Source organism: Labrus bergylta, chromosome 2 (assembly GCF_963930695.1).
Source record: "Labrus bergylta chromosome 2, fLabBer1.1, whole genome shotgun sequence".
NCBI lineage: Eukaryota > Metazoa > Chordata > Actinopteri > Labriformes > Labridae > Labrus > Labrus bergylta.
Window position 1 is genome coordinate 28666501 of NC_089196.1, and position 27894 is coordinate 28694394.

Here is a 27894-nt window from a genome sequence, read left to right on the forward strand (position 1 = left end):
AGTGATTTACCATGGATAAGAAACACAAATGGTCCCAAGCTGTCTAACTCTAGAAAAAGAAATAGCTTCACCTTTGGTCTTACAGCACTGTGAAGGTCAATTTGCATTATATTTGTTCCCCTGCTCTTTTTTTTCTGTAACATTTGTCTTTCTCTGGCAGCGTTTTGTTTTAAGCCCCTGTGTTTTAATACCAGCACTTATCCAGGGTTTTCTCTGCACATGAATGAAGAGTGAAAGGTTCATGTTTATTATGATCTTGTTAAGGTTCAAGGTTCTTGGTGTTAGAAACATGAACACACCAAACTTCATTCAAGCTCTAACACTGTGTCTCTCCCCCTCCCCTCTCAGTGGACAAATAAACCAGTGGACAGTGGATGTTTGATTCCTTCCTCTCTGATCTGGGACTGACCCTGCTGGAGTGATTATTTTTTTTTAATCTGTTCTTCGTTCTGAGGTTGAGGACGTCCGGCCCGTCGGCCTGACCACCGCCACCGTGTGTGTGACATTTTAAGGACTGCTAATGCATCGTTTAAGGACTTGTGCGGCGCGATTGCGTCCGCTAACTGCCTCACAGGCGGCTCAGACTGTCGGCCAGCAACGGCCAATCACAGTCGCCTCCACAGGTGGCACAAGGACGTTTCAGCCAATCAGGTGCTACACTGCACCTGTGGCCTCTGAGCCGTTCCTGAACGGGACGAGCTCTAACTACGTGGAGGAGATGTACTACGCTTGGTTGGAGGACCCCAAGAGTGTTCACAAGGTAAGCAGCAGTGGCAGCCCCCTGCTGGTCGGAAGGGGCAGTGCATGTCTGGAAAACTTAAAGGGGATTTACTCTGGTGATAAGGCATGGCAACCTTTTCAATGACAACCACGGTAACCTGAAAAATATCTTGTTCTGCATTTAGAAGTGCTCAAAGACAGAAAGGAGGCAGCTGTGCTTCTCTTGTTCGTCTTCCTTTTATTTGGGTGATTAAAGTTTGAAATTGCATCTAATCCATATGGCATTTACAGTGAATGATGACTGCACCTTATTAACCAAGCTAGCACTAGCATTAGTTAGCGACTCAGTGTTTTCTAACCTCCCCAGCTCCACAATCTTGTTCAAATATGGTCACTAATGACTCAAATAAAACATGGCAATGGCCAAAGTCATGAACTGTAAACTGCTTTAAACCGCTGTCGAAAAACCAATGTATGATGTCACAGTTATGATGTACATCTGCTTTTCAGAAGTACAAAAAATACTTTCAGGGATTTATCTGCATTAGATTATTCTCTATCCTAAGATTCCAACAGCCTTAGGGAAATGTAAAATTGTATTCAACTTAAATATGTCAGGTGGACAAAACATATTGAAGAGAAGCACATTATGTAATGCAAACATACTTGCATGTTAAAGTAGAGTGATAAATGAATATCAGATCGTTGTACCTGGGCTTTAATGCCTGTGAGGTTTGATAAAGATTTATTTTTAGGCTTTTTGTGCCTTTTTTATTATAGAGATATGATAGTGGATAGAGTAGGAAATCAGGGAGAGAGAGAGAGAGAGAGAGGGGAACGACATGCGGGAAAGGAGCCACAGGCCTGGATTCGAACCTGGGTCGCCCGCTTGGAAGACAATAGCCTCCATACATGGGGCGCACACATTAACCACTGCGCCACCAGCGACCACAAAAGCTCAGAATTTTTTTGTGAAACTGCATCCCTGAAGGTGACACACTGCACAGCTGGTGAGAGGTAGCGCCCCCGTCAGGCCTAATGAAACTGGTGGTGTTTCAGTGATCTCTCTACAGGGACGCCAACAACACATTTTAACTTGGTGCTAAAGGACAGTCAGGTTAATTTTAGCTTCCTGAGGCTCTGTCACATGACGAAGCAGTTTTAGCGTCCAACATAAGAGGTCACACTGTGGCAGGCAGGAGTCATGTGATAACCTTTAAACCAGGTGGATATTGGGGTTGTTTTTTAAAAGTGTTAGGAAGCAACATCTATTAATCCATCCTAATCCTCCACAAGAACATAAATGTGTTTGCTTTTATTAGTGAGACAATTGTTATTGAAGTCCCCAAGCTTCCTACAAAACTGTAGAAAAGAGGATATGTTCTGCAAAACATGCAACTTTAGCTCATTTCAGAAGAGCGAAGTTGAAGAAACTTAATTGAATTGTAAAAAATCACATCTCCTCTGATTCAAAACATGTCTGGAGTGTAGCTACGCTTTCCAACACTAACTCTTATTAAGATTTGTTGTATTTTGTTATCCTCTCTTTAGGACTAATTGATAAGAAGAATCTTTATAATTTTTCTTATTTTGAGTTTATAATCTGCATCATTTGTTGGTATAGTTGTCATCCTCACATCTCAGTTAAAGCTAACACACACACACAGTCAATCCTGTGTTTGTGTGTGTTTTAGAGTGTGTGTGTGTCATGTTACATGTCACAGTTATGTAAAGTTGGGCAGTGTGACCTTGCTGCTTTGAGCTTTGCAATCGAGCAGGAAGCTACATACACATCCTGCTTATTGTTTTTATTTAAAGTAGTCGAGTGGAAATCTTACTAGTTAGAAGAAATCAACGGTTAAAAATGGTTAATCTCCCTTTAGATACATACTCAGGGCGTTAAAAACATTCAGGTGTCTCTACGACCTCCACTGATTTTTCCATGTTATTGTCATGAGACATGACTCCATGGATCACAATGATCACCATGGAAACCACATGGAGGCGGCAGCCAAATTAGCCTGAGTTCCTTGAATGAGTCACCGCTTCACCGTGTATCTGCAGCCTGCTGTTAAATTCTATAGTATTTCTTATTTATCCTTTATTTTAGTTGTGAGGAGCCACTGAGACTGAGGTCAGGGGGTTTCCTGCAACGATACATATACAAGCACACTAACAAATAATAGTTACACACATTCACAAACACACGGTGGTTACATGAGATTAAAGCCCGATTGATTGGTGTCATTAGCAACAGTCGGATTACAGTAATGCTGAATTTACACTGATCTTTTTTTCTGTTTCTTTAACTGTTGCAGACAATCCTTCAGTGACAGAATAGAAATAGTTGAGACTTGCTGAATATATAGTAGGGCTCGGAATCTTTGGGTGTCTCACGATTCGATTCAGAATATTTTCAGTTCAAAACTATTCTGGATTCATGGATTCAAAGTCTTTGAATTTCTTGCTGCTCCATTTGGCATCCTACTGAGTTAAAGAGCTAGCCTTAGCACTAAGCAGGGAGTGACTGATTAGCCAATTTTCTTTTTTGATTTTTTGGAAGTTTTGAATCTCGATTTTTTTACATAAATTTCTTCCCCCACCTCTAATATGTAGTGCTCTCCGATCATCCCGTTGTTTGGAGTTATGTTGTTGTAAAACTCGGTAGCATCCGTCTTTGGTCAGTCTCTTTTCTGTCCTGATGTTTAGCTCAAATCAAACATGTTTGATATCATCTGACCTCCTTAGTTTCAGCTTGTGGAAAAAAAACAACTTCACATTTTTATCAACCATTAAATACTTTCTTTGTCCCTCCAGCATCAAACACAGAGCAGCAAACCCTCACCCTATTCTGCCAACATAAGCTATACAGTGAAGTTAGACTCTGGCATACTTTTAGGAAATGCTGTTAGCGTAGCAACAATTAGCTCTGGAGACATAGATAGATAGATAGATAGATAGATAGATAGATACTTTATTGATCCCGAGGGAAATTCAAATTAGGGCATTTTAAAGTTGAGACTAAGCTTGCTGCTTGTTATCTCTTAAGCTAACCCAACAAACCTTAGAGCCTCAGTCACTGCAGATAACACAAAGTACTGCACAGACGAGGCTAAAATCTGCTTCATTTTCCATTTTTGTTAAGTTGTACCAGAAGCAGGATCGGAAATAGTCGAAACAAAAATCAAGGTGTAATCTTATAAACATTGAGCCTGCAAGAGACCCGGTCCCTACCAAAGTGTCCACTCTGTCACTGAAATGTCTTAAGATGTGAGAAGATGTCAAACTTTAAAACGTTTTCTTGAAGTCTTCTAGTGTTGGTAGGAGGTTGAGTAGGATAAACTTTTCATTTAAACAAGAATCATTTTTAAACCCAGCAAAGTTTAGTTTTTTTGTGTTTTTGAAAGTGCAGACCAAAGACTAACATTCATTATTTAACTTTGGATACAAGCCACACTTATGAGAAGTCTTAATATTTTATAACCTAACGTATGTGATTGTTTTCATCAGATGATTTCTGCATCATCTGCCAGGAGGAACATATTGAGTCTCAGAGTTTAGTTTCAGAGTCAGTGAACCTTTTAAACAAATCTTGTGGCATGTTTTCAAATAGTCTGTTTCCATTTGTTTGGAAGGATACTCCTTCAACCTGTCTGACCCGTCCTGCTGTTTCACCAGGAAGTGCTTGCATGGTAAACTGAAAACTGTAAATGGAGATGAAACCACAGGCTGCAAATACAATCAATGGCTAAAACAAGAACATACCAGCTTTAATGATGATCCAATTTTGGGTTGTAGATGATGAAACTGTTCAAATGTCTAAAATCCCCTGTAACAAGGGAATTCCCTGCGTTTAAAAAGTAAGGTACAGTACATCTACAAAGGTATATGAGAAATATCGTCTAAAGGTTAATTACTTGCCTATAAATTGCCCACAATTTCCCAGTTTGGGATCAATAAAGTAATTTCTATTCTATTTCTATTCTAAACTTAAAGCAGTGTATGCCAGTAAATGCATTAGGACCTGTGATCACTGACAGTGGTTTTTGCACAGGCACTTTCAAAACCTCCATTTCAGAGCACTTCTTACCAGCATCCTTTGTTGCTAGGTTACGAAGGTCGACTTGTGCTTTTCTCGGTAATCATCTCAGATGAAATGATTCATTTTGTAATGTCACATCCAAGGTGATGCAGAAGAAATCATTTGCTTCAAGGTTGCTGTTCGGTTTTATAACGAACATAAATCTGTCTGTGGTCGTGTTGGACCAAGATTCTGCCTTTTTTTTTTTTTTTCTTTTTTTTTGTACATCAGCACAGCGTGACTTCAGAGTGAGTTCAATATTAAAGCTGCAGTTATGGCTGCAAACAATTAATCACAAGTTTATTGTCATTGCAATATGAGCATGTGCGGTAAACGCATCGCAAAAGTCTGAATTTAATGCAAAAGGTATGACGTTATTGAATGTAAACGATGCTCGCTCACTGCAGGCGTACATTTTAATAGTTGAATGATGACCAGATTTTTCACATCTGCACCATGTGTGAAGAGCCAGAGACACGTTTCTCCCCTTTTGAACAAATACAGTTAATCTTGAATCTATAAACAAATCTAACGATATCAGGTCTGTTTCCATACCGCGCCAGCAAAAGTCCAAGGCATCAAATATTGTCTAATTTCTTGTTTTAAACTACCAAATATTGCTGGCAAACTCCTGCACACTGTCTTAATTGCACTTTTAACAAAATGTAGACAGCACCCTCTCATTCTTCCGCTGCAGCTTTTGGTTGAAATATGACTTTGGGATCTAATGCTTCAACACTTCTACTTATTAGAGGTCAAAATGCTCCAGCAGCACTAAGTAGATCAACTTAGACAGTACGTTTACTTACTGAAATAACAGATTGTATCGTTATAAATCACGTACCAAAAAGCTTTAAAAAAACAAAAATGTTGACGACTTTAATGCTCATAGAACATTTCCTCATATTGTGCAGGCCTATCTGAAGTTCAGGTTGTATCATGCAGTCAACAGACTGAATACCCGTCATATAATTAGATAATTAAGGTTTTGAATGCATCACTATTGCACTAATATACATTACTTAAATACTTATTCCTACATTTCTTCTCTTGGGCTCCTGAGGATCAGTGTAGTGAACAGTGGTCAGTGATGACAGGTTACACAGCTGACATTTCTCCACTGCTGTTTTCTGCTGACTCTGGTTTTACAGCAGCAGCTGAGTCCTGAGATCAGCTGGCGTTGTGGAGTGAAGCAGCTTCAAACAGGCTGAATGTTTTGTTTTAGATTTTGAAATGCTTCCGTACTCTGCTGATTAGATAATGCTTCATTTAGCTGATTATGCCATCGCCTTCGCTCACTAGTCTCCATTTAGATTTATTCTTTTACTTTATTCACTGATAAATGGCGCCGCAGTGAAGCTGAAGGTAAATTCTTAAAGCCCCCACTACTTCACCACATGTCAAATTACTCCAAACACTCTGCTGCATTTATGTACTAGAAAGTATAGCTGCACATTAGGATAAAATATTGAAACATGGCTGCATGATATGTGAGTGATGTGCAAGTTGGTGGTAAAAAAAACACACTAAGGCATGAAAGAAAACAAGAACATTCCTGCATGGAGAGGATGTAGACAAACAGGCTGAGAATACAGAAGCACATGTTGGAAAACACATTTCAACTACATTTTTGTTATCACACCCTCCTGAACGTCTTTTTGCAGTAATTACCTGCTGTGTGTACTCGGGTTATGCAGTTTGTAGGCACGACTTACCGTAAGTCATAGTCCTCCAGTAAATATTGATTGATACTTAAAGAGGGCAAAAGGCTGAAACATGGAGAGAGGGAGGGAGTAAACTGTGTGAAGAGTGTTCAGTTTTGAAATGTCTTTGTGTTGTAGTGAGAGCACTGAGCTCATTCTGGGAGTGAGATGTTTGCAGTCTGTGGTTTTTCAGCTCATTCTGGACTCATGAGTCACTGAGTGGAAACCTGAAGCTGCGGCAGAAAAAAAAGGCTGTGTCGGTTTCCCTGAGTGCCTCTTACCAAAGCATACATACAGTTTCTTTCTGCGGTGTAAAAGCTCTTTGAGTAGTCAGAAGACTAGAAAATAACTATACAAGCTCAAATCCATTTAGCATTTACTGACAGCATATAACAAGTGTGTGCTGAATCCTGAATAAGTGTCAAACACAAGAAAGAACGATGAGGACAGCAGTCCAATTTGTTCTTTTATATCTCACACAGACGTTAGCTATCGCCAGCGATCCAGTAACTGATCAGGATCAGAGCGTAAAAAAAAAATCATTCATAACGTTGTGACTTTTCAAAAAATATCTTTAAGATGTCGTGATGTAAGTCAAAGCACATTCTATTCTTTTTCTATTGTTTATAAAAAGTCTAATGTTATTTCCCCTCTCTCTCTCTCTTTATCTCTTACCCATCTCTTTCTTTCTCGCCTCATTCTCACTCTTCCTCCTCCTCCTCCTCCTCCTCCTCCTCCTCCTCCTCCTCCTCCTCCTCCTCCTCCTCCGTTCCAGTCGTGGGATGTATTTTTCAGGAATGCTAACGCCGGTGCTCCTCCGGGTGCAGCGTACCAGTCTCCTCTGGGTCTGGCTTCAGCTCCTCAGCTCTCCTCTCTGGTCGGAGCTCAGCCCAACGTGGAGAAGCTGGTGGAGGATCACCTGGCTGTCCAGTCCCTCATCAGGGCCTACCAGGTAACACAGGCACAAAAACAAGAGTTGAATATCTGCACATAAAGCTTATGAGTTAGTTATCAACGATGAAGAGCTGCAGAGTGTTAGGTTAACATTTGGGGTACATATTATGATCATATTGAAAACTAATGATAGGTTCCCAATACAGGAGGGTTTATTTATCTGAGACGTCCTCGTTGGAGGAATAGAAAAGAAACCAGGAAATAAGACTTCCTTGGTTTCTGGACATCTCCTGAAACCTTTTGTCTTTTGCCTTCCTCTATATTGAACTTTTCCTCTTCAGACCTTAAAAATGCCGTAAACAAAATATCACTGGGGGAGTTAAAATAGTCACAAGTTAAAAGAGGTAAATACACAAACATCTCTTTTGTGTGTTTATAAGGCACGTGACAAACAGTTCGGTGATGTAGAGATAACATTGACATAAATGAAATTTATCGGCTTCTTTTTTTTTTTTTAAACAGTGTGACATTAGTTAAGATGTTTTAAAACCTAACTTTGCACTTTTATTATCCTGGAGAAACATTATGTCTCCTTGATATTGAAAAGGCCTTTTTTTAAATTCTGATAAATATGTTTTATTTTCTCCTCTGTGTGTCTTGTTATTGAGATGTGTGTGATATTTAACTTGCATTTTTCCCCCACAGAAGTGCAGCTCAGTAGTGACAGCACATCACTAATGAAAAAGTTTGAATGTCTGTTAATTTAATGACTTAGTTATTACAGTTTGATATTTGAGCAATCATGAAATTGAGTTATTATTCTAAGAAGCTTTTGTTGCATGCAGAAACACATTTAATCCATGGTAGAGTTGAATGTTATTCCAGTGAGTGCGAGTTGTTGATGCCTCTCAGAAAGTGAGTTAATCAAGAGGATGTAAGTTCAAAGTTTCTCAACATGAAAGCAGAATGTTTTGTTGGAAATATCTATGATAAGTAAATGTTTATTTGGTTCATAGTCGGTGCAACTTGAACGGGGTTGCACTGAAATAACAAAACAACATTCTGTATTTTATAAAACATGACATTACAGAAGCGTAGCATGCTCGGACTTACAAAACATCCTGACATCTCTTTATCTGATGGTGTACGGCGGGATTAACGGAGGTCTTCACAGGTCCAAAGTTGTTTGTCCAGTGTGAATCAGAATGAAAAAGTTGCTGGAACAGGTGCATTAATATGCTGAACATTAGTACACTCTAAAACAAACAGACCCAAAAGAGGTAAGAGCAGGTAAAGACAGCGTTCATTTCAGGTTATAATTCGCTGACTCTTTGTGGCTGGTCGGTGCACAGGACGTCAGGTAGGCTGCTGGACGAGCTTTTTTTATATCTATTATATCTGATATTTATATCTAAGGTCAGGATTCCTTTAGGGTTCGTCTTGCACAAGATTATTAATCAGAGCCGGATTTTACCACCAATGTATGCTTGCTTCCAAAACAAGCAAACCTAATGAATGAATCTGCTAAAATCAGTTAAACGTACAGTGAGTAAAGTCCACCACCAGGGGGCTCTAAATCAAAACAATAACAAAGATGATATCGAGGTGTGCGGGGAATCATAGGAGTGATTCTCTCTACTACTCACCCTCCCCGATGAAAACGAACTCCGACTTTACCGTAGTCAAGACGAGCGGGCGAAACCGACCTGAGGAAGAGAAAACGTTTACAGACGAGCTAAAGTATCCGAGTATAATTTACATGACGTTTTTATCACACATAAAGCAACAGCTCTGCAGCTTTCAGCAGCAGCTACCTCTTCCTTATGTAGCGGTCTTTGACATCCGGTGTTTCCATGGCAACGGTATACATGTTGTGTCTATCACGGTGGCTGACACGACAACACACATCCTGCTACAACTATAAAATTAAGGATTTCTCTGGCTTTGATCACTTTTGAGGTAATATAAGCGTTCAACAAAAATAACACGTTTAGTCGATTTCTTTTTATAAATTTAGACATCATGGTGTAAGAATTGTACATATTGTATCTTTAATGAGTCAGTGTCTCTGTGGCACTCTTCTGCAGGGCTTTAGGATTGCGAGCTGATCTTACCTCACTTCTTGCCTAAATGGCAGCGACATGACTTTAAACATTAAGAAAGAATCTGTCTGTGAACGTCTTATAACTGCGCTGCCGAATCCGAGTCACTGTCCAAATCAGAGTCAGGTGCCACCAGGTGAGCTGTCAGGGAAAAGTGAACTCTGTCATTGATAGTAGATATGATAAAAATCCACACACAAGAGAAGTGACATCACCACCAGTGCATCATTGTTACAGTCAGACTCATCACATCGTCTGTCCTTAACGTTGACCTGTGAAGACCTCCAGTAACCAGGCCTGCACCTTCACTGCAGGTTGTGTTGCGATAACCAGGTGTGTGTGTGTGTGTGTGTGGGTGTGTGTTTAGGTGATGGGGCATCACAATGCTCAGTTGGATCCTCTGGGAATCAGCTGTGTGAATTTTGATGATGCTCCGGTCAATAGCGGCTTCCAGGACGTCGGTGAGACAACAGAGCTGAAAAACAAACTGCTTCCAGTCTGTGGTGTTAATGTTGCTTTTCCCTCCCACCCTCTCTCTCTCTCTCTCTCTCTCTCTCTCTCACTCTCGCTCTCTCTCTCTCTCTCTCTCCCCCTCTCTCCTCCTCTTCCTCTCTTTGGTCGTCTTTTATTCTTTTACCCTGCTGTTGTTGGATTTCTGCCTTCTTTCCTCTGTTCTCGTTTTTCTGTCAAACCCTGTTTCTATATGATTCCCTTCTCTCTATTCTTCTCCTTCACGTTATCTCTCTTTCTTTTACTTCCTCCAAATTTTCACTCCATCTTGCTTCTCATCCACTCGCCTCTCAACGTCCTCTCGCCTCCCCTTATCGGCTGTTTTGTTGCGTCTTGTTTCCTCGTCCTCATTCCTTCTCCTTCGTTTCGTTCGTTCGCTCCTCCTCCTCGTCCAACTTCTCCTCACTTCTTCACCTCCATCCTCCTCCTCCTCTTCTTCCTCCTGTCCCGGGTGGGCTCTGTGCTGTTGTCACCCCCTGTAGATCCGGGGGCACCATGTGGCCCAGTTGGACCCCCTCGGCATCATGGACGCTGACTTGGACTCGTGTGTCCCCACTGACATTATCACCTCCTCCGACAAGCTGGGTGAGGAGTTAAACCCTTAGAGAACAACAACGTCTTCTAACTCCCCCTCTGTTCTCCCGTTTCCTCCCGGTCTGCCTCGCAGTCCGGCTACTTCAGAAAGTTTACAATAGTCGGTGGAAGTTTGAAGTTTGGGAATGTTTCTGTGACTTGTTCTGAAACCTTGTTGTACAGGAGGCAAACCTCTCATACAGTTAATGTTTCTGCTCGTTTTCGCTTTGCTGTGGGTGTTCAAACTCTCAACTGAACCTGAAACATCCCTCAAACACTCAAATATTCCTGGAGCTTTCTTATGTATGATTAATGTTTCTAAAACATGTAAATCTCAGCTCAATCTTTACATAATCTCCTGGAACCTTCTTCTATATAACAACTCTCTCTCTCTTTATTAGACATTTTCTAGTTAGTTTCACTTTTAGATAACATTATCTCGTTTACTTTGAATTCTTTCTAAAACTTCAGATATTAACCTGGAATCAGGATGAGATACTCTCCCCTTAGCGAGTGAAAGCGTCCGCCAAACATCCCTCGAACCTTGATCTCGTTGTTTGATCGGTTTATCGACAAAGATCTAAATTGGATTCACTTTGCAGAAATAGATTTTGCCCTCAGGTGTTTTGGGATTTAATCTTTTTATACCTGGTGGTAGAGGAACGGCCACGAGGTGTTGGCTAAAATAGCAAGATTAGCAATTTGTGAAAAGCTTTGAGACACTCATTCATGAAAAATATCAAACATCATCATTTAAAATCTGTTAGCATCTTGTGGATCACATCTTTAAATAGAAGATATTCTTATTTAAAATCTCTTTTTAAAACCTTCACCCTCTTTTTCTGTTTTTTTTAATTGTTTTATCTTGAAAAGTAGAGTCTACATTTTCACCATGACATGTATTTATTAATGTATTATCTTTGGAAAATACAAGTCAACAAAGCACTGACAGAAACTGAAGTTGGACAAAGTGGGTTAAAGATTGTAGAAATGATCGTAAGCTCCAGGAACAGAGTCCGAGTCGAGACTCTTTCAGATGCGTCTCACCTTTTGTTTCTGTTTGAGGATCTCCACCCCTGCTCGATGAAACTGTTTTTTCTGTATCAGTTGGTGTCGAGATGTTAGTCTGCAGCATCTTCGGTTTGACGACAGAGACCTGTGGCTGCAGTTTGAAATGTTTTCAGCAGCGAGTGTGTTTCAGCTTTTGCTTTTTTTGATTGTTTGGCTTTTGCTTTGACTTGTCGGCTCTCAGCTTTGAGCTCGTTGTCTTTGTAGCCTTTTGGCCTTTTCTGTTGGCTGATTTAACTTAGCTAAGTAGCATCACATGTGACAGGAAATGATTGATGTGACTCGTCTACTCATGTCAGGTTACCCCAAATTTTTCACATAGTCGGTGCGCACCGCGGTTTTGCTCCGTCGGATGGCGTGCGCCCTGCCCCACTGGATCCGTTTCAATCAATCAATTTCAATCAATTTTTATTTGTATAGCGTCAACTCATCAGTGTTTCTGGACGTGAGCGCCGCCATGATGAACTTAATGCACATCACAGGAGAACTACAAGATCACGCGGGAATAAAGAGAAAAACGTGCAAAACAACATGTTGCTTTGTCGTTCGTCCGGTGCCCCCTTTTCACGTCATGTTGATAAAGTGATGGAAAATACGATCGTGAGTCGGGATTTTGTGTTTTATTTTGAAATTGACCCAACACTCTGTGCGTTTCCTTGTCTGACTTCCTGTGCGGGTTGTTTTATTCTGTCCAGCTTGATGCGTGCTTGCAGCGTCGGAAAAAGACTCGCAGCATATTTGTAGCAGAGCGTAGTGGCGCTGGTGGCACGCTCCGGGGGCGGCTCAGCTTTATTTATTGCCGAGTAGAGGAATGTGTGTGTCGGTGTTTTGGTGCAAAAACAATAAACACATACTTAGAATAAAAGCAGAAATCTAGTAAACGGCATCATTACTCAAATAAAGCAAATTCGATTTAAGCAAGATTCGTGCAACAATTTCAAAACCAGAAAAAACTGCATTAAAAAAACTTTTTAAACATTTTTACTGATAATGAGATGCAGATTTATTGGACATCACGACACAGAGAGAAACGTTTGGTTTTTGTTTGAATTTACATGATTTTATCTGATCTTTTTTACTGATGTTACCTGATAACCGTGTACTACTTTAAGTTTCCTCTGTGGGTCTGATGTAGTTTCTTATCAGTGCCTGGTCTGTCTCTCTCTTTGAGCTCTCTTGCTTGATTGCCACTAACCGCTACCCGCTTTAGCTTTTCTTAACAGTCCGCTTTAACTGAATAAAAGTGACATCATCAATGAGTTTTTAAGCTTCGTGTTTCAGGGACAGTTTGTGAATCAGTCTGGTTTGTGAACAGACTCAAGTTTTTACTGCAAACAGAGGATGTCAGTGGTTGAGTAGAGTGTCCGTGCAGCTCGGGGAATCCTCGCTCTGATCAAGGTGACCTGTGCAGAATGGCTTCCTGTTTTGTGAAACCCTCAGTGTGGGTTGGTTTGTGTGGTTTCTGTTTTTCAGGACTTTTGAACCTCAGCATGGTTTGACTGCATCCCTCTTCTCCACCACTTCCCTTTTTTTATCCACACCCTTTTTTTTTACAACAAACGTCTGCACTGATTCTGTGGATTTGTTACCAAATAAAAAGGTGGTGGAGACGTTGAGATGCAGGGGTCACTGTTGTGCTCTGTTTTAGCTGTGGACGGTTGTGGCGCTGGTGTAAAATGGCCGTGGTTGTTTGGTTTAAGCAGGTTGTGGGTCACTAATGTTTCCGAGTGTCTCTCCCTTTGCTGCCCCCTGCTGGCCACCATCCAGATGTTGCTGTGTTCAAGGAGAGGCTGAAAATCCTAACGGTAGGAGGTATGAGAAACACAAATACTGGTGTGACCCTGCACAGTGCTTTGAAGCTAGTTTGTGCCTTTAATAGAGTTTATCACGTGTATTAGTGTGCAGTGACTTTTTCAGGAACTCAGGATATCAGGACAGGTAACACGAGGAACCAGTTCAGCAGACTGCAGAGTTTCTATCTGACATCCTGAGCTCCTGCAGGAGCTGCTGCACTAGACGACAGGTTAGAATAAAAGGAATATTTTCTTTGGTTCACTGTCTTTACGTTGATCAAACTTTTGTTCCATGAGTTCATAAATGTTCCCACTTTGTGGAGCGACAGTCAGCGCTGCTAAACTATTTTTCCATGACATAAAAATCAAGATAAAACATTAAAATGGGAACAAATATACACATTCAAATCATGTGCTACAAATGCTAACTGCTCCAGTCATACAAATGTGTTGTGTGATATATGCAGCATTCAGCTATGAGGAAAGCGTGGATCCACTGTTTTATGATTTAATAATGGAAACCAACAAAGAAATGTATAAAATGTCAAAGTTAGGGCTGCTCATGTCACAAAACATAATGGCGATTATTTTGAGTGATATCGAGATCACAATTATTTAACTTGATTACTGACTGATTTTACATCATCTGCATCACATCAAAATATCAAACTTACACACCCAGAACAAAAACAGCAATACATGAAAATAGATGAGTAAAAAAAATATGAATTTACAAAAAAAATAATTATCCTTTCAATCCCAGTGTTTCCCCCAAGTTTACAGTTTTAAGGGGGTGGGGGGGACACACGCCAACACAAACACTCCCTTTCTATCGGAAAGGTATCCTTAAACGACTTCTTTTTCTGATTTCTGACTCTATCTACTATCCTATCTCTACAATAAAGGCCCAAAAAGCCTAAAAGTAATACTTGACCTTCAAGGGGGCCGTTGGGGGGGGGCTGGCCGCCCCCCTAATATAATGGTAGGGAAACACTGAATCCTTATAACGCTTTTTCCCAGCTGTCATTGGTTGAGAGGCGGGGTTAACCCTGGACTGGTCACCAGTCAATCACAGGCCCGACATATAGAGACAGAGGCCCAGTCTCGATGTCCACACTCACACACTCACTGACTCTGATGAGCGTCCCCGCTCAGCCTGTCAGGGCTTAGGGCTGTCCCACTGTCAAATCCTAATGTGTGTGAGGATCTCTCGCTGACTTTTTGATCCCTTTATGAACCCCGCCACTAAGCGGGCATTACCCACAGTTCATTGTTACGTGAAACGTATGATTCCCAGGGGAAGTCGCAAGAATAGAACGGTAGACAAAAGCCATAAAAACGAAAAAAAAAGTGGAGACGGTAAGTCACACAGCTCTGTCCCATTGGAATTCCCCCCATCCGAATTTAAATATTAACCTGAACAAAGATTTAAAGAAACCCCTACATAGATCAGAATTTTAATTAGAATTAAAAATTAGACCTGTACCAAGAAAATGAACATAACCCGTTCAGGAATAAGAATTGAAAACCAACGTGCAATTTAAAACAAGTTCCCCTAAATGATCACCAACATGCAGAAACAAAGAGAGCGACATAATTCAGATCATGAACTCAAAGTTTCCGACTATCCAGCTCTCTCTTTGTTTGCTTTATTAAATTACTTCTGTTTAATTTTTTCCTGATTTAGTAGCATCTGCTTCACTCTTCTTCTTTTCCATCCATCACGTCTTATTTGGCAGACAACAGCTGATGTTTCTTCACGCTCGCTGTTTTCTCCTCCATAAGACGTCCCGTTTGTTTATTTGTTGATTTCAGACGATGAACCAAAGAGAAATGTTTCTTTAAGACTTCAGTAAAGAGGAAACATCCTGAGTAAAAAAAAAAAAAAAACAACCTTTGAGGTCGTTCTGCAGCTCAAGTGTTGCCTCAGTCCCTCTGATCTCTGAATGTCTGCTGTGTGCTCTGTCCATGTAGTTTAGTTAGCTTTTAGCTGCTGCTAGCGCCCTGCTCTGTCCAATAAACAGTAGAAGAGTTTGAAGAAATCTCTGATGGAGGATTTTTCACAAGATTTTTCTGTCAGTGACTTTTTTAATGGCAGTGGATTGGGGGAAAATGAATTCTCAATTTTTTAAAATAATCCTTTTTGTTTTATTATTCACAGAATTTGTCACTGATAGAAAATGTTTGGCCTGTCTGTAGTTAGCTCTGTTAGCTTCTTTAGCTTGAAGCAGAGCTGCTCTGAGTTAGAACTTTTGTCTGTGTCTTTAATCTCGCTTTTTTTTTTAATATGAATCTGTTTTCTGCTTTGCTCTCATGTTTTGTGGATCTTCGACAGTTTAAGCCTTCGAAAATCTGCTACGGCACGTTGTAAAATGAAATACAATTAAAGCCGTTTTCACATCTGCATTCCTGAAAATATCTAGATAATTTCAGGAGGACTGCTCTGGATATTCTCCGTACCTGGCTGTTCACACATGCACCTCGCAGCGGGAGAATACTGGAGAACAGAAAAGATAATACACAGTTTATTTATGTGCACGGAGATCGTAGCGGCCGCTTGAAGACAGTCTATGCACCGTGCACAGATTACAGGGAATAAAAGTCAACACCCCCTCTCATTCGCTCGAGGTGAATTCTCCTGATTATGTCCTGCTTACAGTAGTTTGAAAACCTGTTAGCCCGGATCAGTACCAGGACTTCACAGATGGACACCGACCTGTCAGATGAAGTCCATTTCTAAAATGTTATGCTGAGGTCAGACTACACACTGTAAGCACGATTTAAGCCTGATCTAGCGGACGTAGGGACTCGAAAATCGATCATTTTATCTCGTGTAGTGTGTCATAGTGAACAACCGTCTGGGATGCCGCTCAACCTTTCATCAGAAAATCTAGCATGTTTTATTAGTCTTTCTACCTTCTACTTCTACTACCGTCTTAAAAAAAGTGTCTCTATGATTTGTGTCTGAACAAACTGAAACAAACCAGATGAAGCCAGATGTGTGAACGCACTGCGAGTATTAAAGTCAGGAGTCTCTGCGCGCTGCTGTCCTCGCGTGCTGAGCATGTGTGTCGAAGGAAAAGATTGAATGAGTCTTCATTTTTTAACATCAAGTTTTGTGACTGTGTTTCAGAGTCAGATTGCCCCTCCCACATTAGTGTCGGCTGCAGACAGAGGGGTAAAGATCAGGAGCGTGTTGCTTTGTGTCTCTGAAACTTTAAAAGTCTTGGCTGCCATGTTTTGTAGAGAACAAGAGTGTCGTCTTAAATGTGTTTCCTCTCCTCTCTCACTACCTCCACGCTCTTTGGACGAGGAGGAGGAGGAAGGAGGAGAGGGATGAAGAGGCTGAGCAGTGATCCGTCTGTCTGCTACTTTTAGGGAGACTCTGCTTCTTGATTGGCCAGCTTGGCTGTCACTCGTTTGGTTTGTGGCTGTGTCGTCTCTGTTTACTGCTCAGTTTGTCAGAAGTGATTTTTAACTTGTGTGAGCGCTCTGATTTGCTGAATCAGCCGTCAGTCTGCCTGTCCAGCGCTCTGATTGGCAGGTTGAGTGTGTCCTGCTCATGAAGTCTAACAGGAAACATTTTAAGGTGCTTGTGTTGTTTGATTTAAGGACACAGTAGGACTCTATTTTTCCCGAACACACACAAAAACACATCTTTCTTCTTTCTCTTTGAATCTGTCCTCTTCGTTTCATAACACCTCCTCCCCTAACTGTCCCATAATCCGTTTGAAGTTGCAGAATAATCGATTAAATCCTCATAACCCTCCCAACATGTCACTCATGTTATCATTTCTGCTGTCATTAACACATCGCTGCTCTCTCTGAGGTGAACAGAGCTTTGTTTTTTGTTTTTTTGAATAAACATTCTGGAGACTCCCCGTCACCTTTTTCTCTTCAGGTTTGGGACATTTCACCCTCAGTGTCGTCCGTGCTGATTTACAGCTGTCAGCCGAGATTAACCAGCCGGGAAGAGGCTCATAAATGTAGACTGATGATGATGAAGATGATGGACTGGGGATGGCCTTTTTTATTCCTTCATATGTCTCGGGGGATCTATAATCTCTACAGCATCTGACACACCTCTTCCTTAAAAACATCAAAGTAAACTTTAAGACTTATAGCTTCTGAGGCAGATTATCAATGTTATTTAGTTTGTTAGTTAAATTCAACTTTGAGAAGTCCTGAATAATGTCACCTGTGAAAGAACCAGTCTGCTGTTATTCTCTTTTCTCCGTCTTGTAATCAAAAGTCTTAAAAACAGACACAGCGTGGGAGTCTACAGCGTGAGACTCGTCGCTCTGAGCCTGTCGCTTCCCTGCTGCAGACTTTAAAATCATCTCAGTCTAACATGCTTTGTTTTTAATAAAAGGCTCAAGAATCTCTGAAATCAGCGTCTCTCTGTAACCCATAAAGAGGACACAGGGAATTTGTTAGGGACTACTTTCAGCAGCGGAGGGATACTAACAAACACAGTCATTGTTATAAGGTACCTTACCTGCTGATTTAAGAAATATCATCAGACTGAGCTCCGTCATGTCTGTTTTGATGTGTGTAGCTTCTGATTGGTTCAGATGAATGACACTAACGATGTCTCTTCTTACTTTTACTTTTCTTTTTTTAACTCGACTGAACCCCTGAACTTCTCCTCACTCCGTCCTGCTGCTGCGACACAAACACTCCTCCATCAACAAACTAAAACTGTTTCTGCTGCTGTCGCTTCTCTCTGCTCTCTTCTCTCTCCTTTTGTTCATCTGTCTGCATGTCTGTTGTGTGTCTGTGCTTCAATAACATGTCTGGCTGTTACATCTTTGTCTCCATGTTATTCATTTAATATTCATTGATTTATTCATGCACTCATTAATAACCTTTGTATGCATGTTCTCATTTGTCCACGGCCTGTCTGTCCATCTCTTTGTTTTTCCACTCCCTCTGTCCTGCAACCTTTTCTCACCTCCTTCCCTCTTTTCTCCCCCCTCCTCCTCCTCCTCCTCCTGCTCTCCTGTGCTGTGGTGCATCATGGGACATGTAGGCTTCTACGGTCTGGATGAGTCGGACCTTGATAAGGTGTTCCGGCTGCCCACCACCACCTTCATCGGCGGCTCAGAGAGCGCCCTGCCGCTGAAGGAGATCATCCGCCGATTGGAGGTAAGTAAACAATAAGTAGAAATCAGGAGGTGTTCCACCAGCAACAGAGACATGGTTGGTTTGTGTGTCTCTTAGGTATTTAATAAAACTTTGTGGCTCTGAAACTCTTCATTCTCACAGTTTAAACTTCAAATAAAAGTGAATATTGATGAGTTTAAGCATCTGAGGTGGTGACAGAGATATCCAGGGGTTAACTACTTTGTGTGTTCATCTATGCAAACACAAAATACTTTGAGGGCTGGCAGGAGAAACTCACACATGCAGCTCACCCTGAAAGCTTTTGTCTGAATAATTAAAAACAAATATACATGTTAAAGTCATACACCTGTCCTGCGCTGCTCCTGACACTCACCTGTGTGGTATCTGCTGCTCAGATGGCGTACTGTCAGCACATCGGCGTGGAGTTCATGTTCATCAACGACCTGGAGCAGTGTCAGTGGATCAGACAGAAGTTTGAGACTCCAGGAGTGATGCAGTTCACTCTGGAGGAGAAGAGGACGCTGCTGGCCCGCATGGTCCGCTCCACCAGGTAACCTCACCACACTATCAACACCACAACATCCCTCCCTCTCCACCAAAACTTGCATCCAACCTCCGTTCTCCTCAATCAAGCAGCTGTGGTGTATATTTAATGTTTTCTTAGAAGAGTCCGCTGGATGTGTATTAACCTTTGCCATTGTGCAGTATTAGTTGCAACACATTATTGTTTATATTGTGTGTGTGTTTGCAGGTTTGAGGAGTTCCTGCAGAAGAAGTGGTCTGCAGAGAAACGTTTCGGTCTGGAGGGCTGCGAGTCTCTGATCCCGGCTCTGAAGACCATCATCGATAAATCCTCTGAGAACGGCGTGGAGAACGTCATCATGGGCATGCCTCACAGGTAAAACAACAATTACAGTAATGCCCGTTATTTTCAGAGCTTTTCAGTTACAGCGTGCTTCACGTCGACCTTACTCTCATCTCTTCAAAGGGGTCGTCTGAATGTTTTGGCCAACGTGATCCGTAAAGAGCTGGAGCAGATTTTCTGTCAGTTCGACTCCAAACTGGAAGCTGCTGATGAGGTACTCACGCTGCTTTAAGAACCATAAATACTGTCCACATCTCCACGTCTCCTCCACACTCTGACCTCTGTGTTGTTGTTCCTCCTCCTCCTCCGCAGGGCTCTGGTGATGTGAAGTACCATCTGGGAATGTACCATCGTCGTATCAACCGTGTGACAGACAGAAACATCACCCTGTCTCTGATGGCGAACCCGTCTCACCTGGAGGCCGTGGATCCCGTGGTGCAAGGAAAGACCAAGGCTGAGCAGTTCTACTGCGGAGACAACGACGGCAACCGGGTGAGACTCAGAGAGAGGAAGGAGCAGACAGACAAATTATTTAAACAAATCCTCATCAGAGGTTACGTTCACAAGAAAACAAAGTCTACCCTAGAAGTTCCACATTGTTAGAAAGCTGCGGTTCCTGTGATTCTGACAAAGTCAACCATTTCAAGATCCAAACACCACAGCAGCCACAATCTATGCGTCTGTCAGACCTCCGACAAACAAACCGCAATCTTAACTGTCACTCTCCCAATCATAATATTCCAACTAAACCAGTCCTGCTGCTTTAAAAAAGGTCACCACGATCCAAATCCAGAGAACGATTTAACCCAAACACAACATCCATAAAGATCCACAGATTGATTTAAATTATCCTTTGAGGGTTATAGGAGTCTGACAAAGGTTCTTAGAAAGTGCTAAAAAAAAAAAAAATCTTGAGCTTTTTTGCTAAAAGCCTTTAAACCTGGTCTCCATATCCCTGCCAACAAACATGCTGATGCAGCTTCATGTGTGGTAAGAAAGGCAGAAATAAATGTCTCATTTTGGATTTCTTCAACTCTGTCCCAAATGTATTTGAATAAACTATAAAAATGTCCTCATCTGTCCCTTCAGTAACACACCTACAACAACACAGGCTCCAAAGAGCTGACAGGCCTGTACTCAAACATCTGTGGAAAATACATCAGATGAAACCAAACATAAAGTAATGAGTGCAGGCTGTAGCTTCACTCGCCCTCTTCTTGTTTAAAATCATGTAGAAGTGTTTTGTTTCTGAAGCAGGTGTGTGTATCTGTGTGTTCAGGTGATGTCCGTCCTGCTCCATGGAGACGCAGCGTTTGCCGGTCAGGGCATCGTCTACGAAACCTTCCATCTGTCTGACCTGCCGTCATACACCACACACGGCACCGTGCACGTCGTCGTCAACAACCAGGTAACACACACACACAGATACACACACACACACACACACACACACACACAGCGATGAACACACAACGGACCACTGAGATTTGATGCCGTGTCTCCAGATCGGGTTCACCACAGACCCTCGTGTGGCTCGCTCGTCTCCGTATCCGACTGACGTCGCTCGAGTCGTCAACGCTCCCATCTTCCACGTCAACGCAGACGACCCCGAGGCTGTCATCTACGTCTGCAAGGTCGCCGCCGAGTGGAGGGCCACGTTCCACAAAGACGTGGTGGTCGACCTGGTCAGTGTGCACACAAACGCAACATGTGAGCATGAGCAGCGTTCCTCTTAGAGATACAGCAGAATGTATTTTAACCTGAAGGTGTGTGTGTGTGTTCTCAGGTGTGTTACCGTCGTATGGGTCACAACGAGATGGATGAGCCAATGTTCACTCAGCCGCTGATGTACAAACAGATCAAGAAGCAGAAGCCGGTTCTGCAGAAATACGCAGAGAAGCTGATCGCAGAGGGAGCCGTCAGCAGGCAGGAGTACGAGGTAAAAAACAAACAAACATGACCGCGTTACTTTGTTCTCGTGTTTCCTGCATGTCCAAGGATGAAGTCTGACGAGTGTCAAAGTCCGAGCAGGAAGTTTTTGTTTTTTGCTCGTGGTACTGCAGGTGGATCAAAGTGACATTGATCTGGATGTACTTCAATGTTGGTGTCATTCATGATTAAAAGTATTAGATCAAAAGATGTCTTCCTCTTGATCAACACTGTAAAATGTGCAGAGAGAAATTCCCCCAACAGACTTGACGTCATCTTTTCTGTTTTTGTTTTGATTGAGAAGTCTGAATCTCTCTTCTGGTTTTGTGTTTGTAGGAGGAGATCGCCAAATACGATAAGATCTGTGAGGAGGCGCATGCTCGCTCCAAAGACGAGAAAATCCTCCACATCAAGCACTGGCTGGACTCCCCATGGCCCGGTGAGTGTGAGACAAGAGATCAGTGAGACTCAGAGTCACTATTTCAGGACAATGATGAATTAAATACGATATATATTTGGTTGGATTGGATTGTTCTTAAAAACAGACAACAAACTAGAAAATCTATCATACTAACATATCAGACACAGAGTGAGGAAATAAGACAAGTGAAGGAAACAGGTCTTAGGGCGTTTTCACATTAGGCACCGTGCCCGAGCTCGATTGCTCCCCCCTCCCCCCGCAGGTCTGTGTTCACATTAGTAACATTGTTCTGTACCCGAGTACACTTGCGTATATACACAGTCTGATACAGCAGGTGGCAGTATGCACACAGTTGGTTTCCAAATCTGCCAAGAACCAGAAACTGTGGATGTTTTGTTATTTATGAGACGCCAGTAACGACCCTCTCCCTACTTCCACATCTACCGTGCAGCTCAGGATTAAACAGGATCCGGGCTGCACAGATGAAGCGACAGGAGACGTTTAGAATTACGTCAAACAGCGGTCCACTTCCTTGTTTGAGCACGGTTGTGTTCACATCCTCCAGCGGACCGTACTCGTGTACACATGAATCATGACCTTGACATGTTGTTGTTTTGTTGTCGCCTTCAGGTTTTTTCACTCTGGACGGTCAGCCCAAGTCCATGAGCTGCCCCTCCACTGGTCTGACTGAAGAGAGCCTGAACCACATCGGACAGGTGGCCTCGTCTGTACCTGTGGAGGACTTCACCATCCACGGAGGTTTGACACATTCATCATACCTCTAATGCCTCGTTTATTTATTTGACTTCAGACAAAGAGAAGACGGTGAATCATAATTTAAAGTCAATGTTTTCTCCTGACACATTATAAACAACTTGTTCTTTTCATTGGTAAGTAAACTGCTTAAGACTACAGGCCTGACAGATGTATTTGTGGGTTTTTCTTTCCAGGTCTGAGTCGTATCCTGAAGGGTCGGGCTGAGATGGTTCGTAACCGGACCGTTGACTGGGCTCTGGGAGAGTACATGGCCTTCGGGTCTCTGCTGAAGGAGGGAACTCACATCAGGCTGTCGGGACAGGACGTGGAGCGAGGAACGTTCAGGTACATGACTCAGGAAGTTAGCGATGAAGACCTTGTGTTCACCGCCTGCTTTGGTAGCCGATTCCTTCACTCGTAGATCCTCTTCATGGAAACACACTCGCTCCTCTTCCAGTTAAACAGCTGGACTTTTTACTGAGATTTGTATCAGCTGTTGTTTGACTTTGGGTTCTCTCCTCTATTATTCCGCAACTAAACTATCCTTGTAGAAAGAAACTGTGTTTGCTACGATCATCCATACACCATTAATACCTGACAGTGGCATTTATCGACGTAACAGGATTACAATGTTTCTCAGATCCGAGCGTCACAAAAAGGACAACACATGTTAAAACAAACACTTCGGTTGTTGGCACATTTGCTGTAAACCACCTTTGTTTCTCGCAGACTTTTAACGCCTCTCGGTTCATTTCATCTGTGAGAAAAAGAAGATTGAATCAAACTAAAGCTGAGGGCTGTAGAGTGTACCCGCAGTCTGACTCTTGTTTGTCCTCTTTCAGCCACCGTCATCACGTCCTCCACGATCAGAACGTGGACAAGAGGATCTGTATCCCCATGAACCACATCGCTCCTGACCAGGCGCCGTACACCGTCTGCAACAGCTCTCTGTCTGAGTACGGCTGCCTCGGTCAGTCCCAACACTCCTGCCGATGCTCGTTTATAAATCAGTTTATTCAGTGTTATTGTCGTATTCATTGTTTATTATCTGCAGGTTTTGAGTTGGGTTTTGCGATGGCGAGTCCGAACGCTCTGGTCCTGTGGGAGGCTCAGTTTGGAGATTTCCACAACACGGCTCAGTGCATCATCGACCAGTTCATCTGCCCCGGTCAGGCCAAGTGGGTCCGCCAGAACGGCATCGTGCTGCTGCTGCCGCACGGCATGGAGGGCATGGTGAGGAGCATGCGAACACAAAAACACACACACAGAGCTGTGTCAGGCCTGTCAGCATTCATCTTAATGCTTTAAACTTCTTTGGAGGGTTCGAGATGTATAAAGAACAGTTGTAAAAATGGCCTCATCCTATGCCTCTTCTTCATGAGATAGTTGGATATGTGATAGCGCTGCGTGATTCTTGCTAAAATGTGAATCCCGATTTTTCTCCCTGAGATTTGAGATCACCATTCTCTTACAATATATATATTTTTTTCAACTAAATGAAAGCTGCGGCTCCAACTTCAGCCCCATAAAGTGTCTGCCTCCTTCCTGCTCGTCTACACATGCCACTGCCTGCTCCATGAGTGGTAACTATAGTAACGGTGGCTGACAGTTAAGTGCCGTAAATGAGGATGAGTAATGAGAGAGATGATAGAGTAGTATGGCCCCATCATAGGTGGGAAAAGCTGCCGTATATGCAGCTCGTCCTGAACGCATTGGGAAGTGAATCATTTAGAAATGAAATTGCATTTATGTGTGAATCGAGATTGTTTTTTTTTGTATTGTATTGTTTTTTACGATCATGCATGCAGCCCTAATGTGCAAACTCCTCCAAAAACAACAAAGTTATAAAAGAGGGATTTGTTTTGAAAAAGTCTCTGATAAAGTCCTCTAGTGTGGCTGCACATTTCTTTATAATCAAAGGGTTTTTACACAATCAGAGTTGAACAGAACGTGTTATGATTAGTGATCCGAACACAGTCACACCATCCGTCTGACACACAGGTGAACTGACACACAGGTCTGTTTGTGTCTGTTTGTGTCTGCAGGGCCCAGAACATTCTTCAGCTCGTCCAGAGAGATTCCTCCAGATGTGCAACGACGACCCCGACGTCATGCCGGTAACACACACGCACACCAAACACATTAAGTGCAGTGGAAGCTACATGGCCGTTATGATAAACACCTTTTTTTACCCTTCAGAAGTCAAATTAATTCTGATTTTGTTTGTTTGTTTTGTTTTGTGTGATTGATTTCTTGTTTTCAAAAGTGATTTAATTTGTGCGTCTCTCTCTCTCTCTCTCACTCTCTCACTCTCTCACTCTCACTCTCGCTCTCGCTCTCTCTCTCACTCACAGGCCCTCACTGATGACTTTGCAGTCCGTCAGCTCTACGACTGTAACTGGATTGTGGTGAACTGTGCTTCTCCTGGAAACTACTTCCACGTCCTCAGACGACAGATCCTCCTGCCGTTCAGGAAGCCTGTGAGACACACACACACACACACAAACTTAAGCAAAACTCATACACACACAGGTACATGTTCAGATAATGTGTCGTTGGACTGTTGAAGTTAATAGATGGAATGAGATATGATGAGATATTTATTTAAACAGACCTCGGTCATGTTCAGGCTTTCACTCGTTGCGTCACAGACCTCTATGTTTCAAAAATTGAATCTTCTCTGATGTGTGCTCTGACAATCACAGGCTATAAATAAAACCTGAACATGAACAAACTTTACCATATTAGTTTATTATCTGATTAATCATCACAGGTTTTTCTCTTTTGTAAAGTTTGTGTTTGGATCCATTTTAAATTCTAACGTTCCCGTTTGTCCCTCCAGCTGATCGTCTTCACCCCCAAATCTCTGCTGCGTCACCCCGAGGCCAGATCCAGCTTTGACGAGATGCTGCCTGGTACGTCTTCTACACTTCTGATCGTTTAAAGCAGAATTTCATAAAGAAGCGGTTTAATATCTTCATCCTCCTCCCTGCAGGAACTCACTTCCAGAGGTTGATCCCTGAAGGAGGCTCTGCTGCCCAGCGTCCAGAGGAGGTGAAGAGGCTGATTTTCTGCACAGGGAAGGTTTACTATGAGCTGACCAAAGAGAGGAAGAACAGAGGCATGGAGGACATTGTGGCCATCGCACGCGTGGAGCAGGTACACACACACACACACACACACACACACACACACACACACACACACACACACACACACACACACACACACACACACACACACACACACACACACACACACACACACACAGACACACACACACAGACACACACAGTGAGGTCTCATGTGAAGTAAGATTTTCCAACCAGCTATATATTTTGACTGATCCGTCTTCAAGCCTCGTCATTATATTGACATGATATTAAACAGCTTCACAAATATTGGATAACCTCACGGCATTGTTCACTCCTAAACACGACTTTGAAGATGGGTTGCGGGACAGTGAAGAGTGTGTGTGTGAGAAATGAATCGAGCTGTGTGCAACAGAATGAACAGCAGAGCAACCTCAGAGAGACAAAGCGAAATGTTGTCTGCACGTTTTCTCTTAATTCCTGTGATCTTGTAGTTCTCCAGTGATGTGTGTTCAGCTGCTCATGGCTCCAGAAACAGAGCCAGTGGGGCAGAGCGTTCACTGTCCGACAGAGCTAAAATTGTGGTACTGATGGAACTCGGTGTGCTCGAACTATGTGGAAAGTGGCAGTGACTCTCGAGATGCTGAACAAGCAACTTTCTCCTAATTATTTATTTTTATGGGTGATTTATAAAGTTGTACCCATCTGAATTCAGTTCATTTGCATACAAATAAATAAACCCATCTCACACCAGAAGTCGTCCCTGCAACGGGCGGTAGACTTTAGCAGAATCATATTTGCGCAGAATCCAGTAAATGACATTACTCTAGCTTGTCAGTTGGACTCTGGTTTCACCCCCTGCCTCGGCTCCTCCACATATGGACGTAGTCTACGAGGGGGAGTCTTAACATCTGTGTTTTACAACAGTGCAGTGACACTCAGAGACGTTCAGGGGGCACCAAAGCGAAATGTTACATTACGTTGCTTTAAAGGTTTTATTGGCAGAACAGTTTCTGCCAAAGCTTCAAAGTGCAAGTTGATCATTGTATGAATAATAAAATAAAAAATATGAGATTTTAAAAACAGAGCATTACAATTTAAAGGACTAGATATTTATATTAACTGATGACTTTTCCTCTCTCTCCAGCTGTCTCCGTTCCCCTTCGATCAGGTGAAGGCGGAGTCTGAGCGTTTCCACAACGCCGACCTGGTGTGGTGTCAGGAGGAGCACAAGAACCAGGGTTACTATGACTACGTGAAGCCCCGCATCAGGACCACCATCCAGAGAGCCAAACCTGTGTGGTAAGAGTCTGATCAGTCACATGACTTAAAGTCTAACATTAGGCCGGGCCGCTTCATGACTGTGTGTGTGTGTTCAGGTACGCTGGCAGGGGGCCGGCAGCAGCTCCGGCTACAGGAAACAAAAACACTCACCTGATGGAGCTGCGACGTTTCCTGGACAACGCCTTCGGCCTCGACGCGTTCAAAGATCAGGAGTAAAGCCGCGACTTCTGACCCCTGACCTGCAACATCAGGATCAAACTCTCACCTGTCTGACCTTTGACCCCCCTCTCCCAACTCTACCGGATTCAGTTGTGACACGCGCACTGCATCGACACGCGCACAAAAACAAACATTATATCTCATCGTAGGGTTTGCAAACATTACATGATCTTAAACTGCACAATCTGCTAATACTCCACAGAGACGTCAGCCTCTTTAGTACACAGTGCATCCAAACTACAAACAGATTATCAACAAGTCTGCTTTTATTTAATGTATTCCAATCAGGTTATTTATAAATCTGCTTTTACTTCAGCAGATTTTAAACTAGAAAAAATAAGATTTTCTGACAAAACAATGAACTGTTGGTAAATAAATGTACGCTCTGCGTTATAAACAGCAGATGCAAACGTTCTTCTGTTGTTTCTCTTAAGTGCAGTTCTCTGTGCACTCGATGAATTCTGTCAAATGTGAAGGTTCAAACTGAAGAGGTCTGTCTGATTCAAATATTGACAGTTTCCTCATTTTCATTTCACCAGATGAATGAACCAAACGTCAGAGAACACGCAGAAAACATGTTCAGATCTTCTTTTACCAGCAGTCAGATTCAGAAATGAAGTTTATTCTGTTTCTGCAGAAACTAATCCGCCTCCCTGCATCATTAAACGCGCCCTCTTGTGCATGATGATGTTGGGGAAACGTTTGTTTGTGATCGGCTGTTCATGTACTTTAGGCCTTGTGATAGTATGTGGTCAGG

The 27894-nt window shown here is 42.5% G+C and overlaps 1 protein-coding gene across 4 annotated transcripts in view; it reads left to right on the forward strand.

Annotated features, from left to right (window-relative positions):
* Positions 1-27242, forward strand: part of ogdha (oxoglutarate dehydrogenase a) — a 29542-nt gene extending 2300 nt beyond the window's left edge. Inside the window, exons 2-25 of one of the 4 annotated variants that reach the window (XM_065951006.1) lie at positions 349-760; positions 7280-7456; positions 10493-10595; positions 13419-13463; positions 16578-16622; positions 18477-18592; positions 18967-19121; positions 19323-19469; positions 19560-19650; positions 19749-19928; positions 20716-20844; positions 20942-21121; positions 21223-21375; positions 21702-21804; positions 22417-22545; positions 22737-22887; positions 23385-23512; positions 23597-23775; positions 24588-24659; positions 24897-25022; positions 25385-25457; positions 25538-25701; positions 26782-26936; positions 27014-27242. In XM_065951006.1, coding sequence (XP_065807078.1) covers positions 521-760; positions 7280-7456; positions 10493-10595; positions 13419-13463; positions 16578-16622; positions 18477-18592; positions 18967-19121; positions 19323-19469; positions 19560-19650; positions 19749-19928; positions 20716-20844; positions 20942-21121; positions 21223-21375; positions 21702-21804; positions 22417-22545; positions 22737-22887; positions 23385-23512; positions 23597-23775; positions 24588-24659; positions 24897-25022; positions 25385-25457; positions 25538-25701; positions 26782-26936; positions 27014-27134 — 3162 coding nt within the window. In that variant the 5' untranslated portion in view covers positions 349-520 and the 3' untranslated portion in view covers positions 27135-27242. Of the gene's footprint in view, positions 1-348; positions 761-7279; positions 7457-9867; positions 9962-10492; positions 10596-13418; positions 13464-16577; positions 16623-18476; positions 18593-18966; positions 19122-19322; positions 19470-19559; positions 19651-19748; positions 19929-20715; positions 20845-20941; positions 21122-21222; positions 21376-21701; positions 21805-22416; positions 22546-22736; positions 22888-23384; positions 23513-23596; positions 23776-24587; positions 24660-24896; positions 25023-25384; positions 25458-25537; positions 25702-26781; positions 26937-27013 lie in introns of all 4 variants that reach the window. The other 3 variants (XM_065951008.1, XM_065951015.1, XM_065951012.1) reach the window with 3 other exon arrangements.
* The last annotated feature ends 652 nt before the right edge of the window (positions 27243-27894 follow it).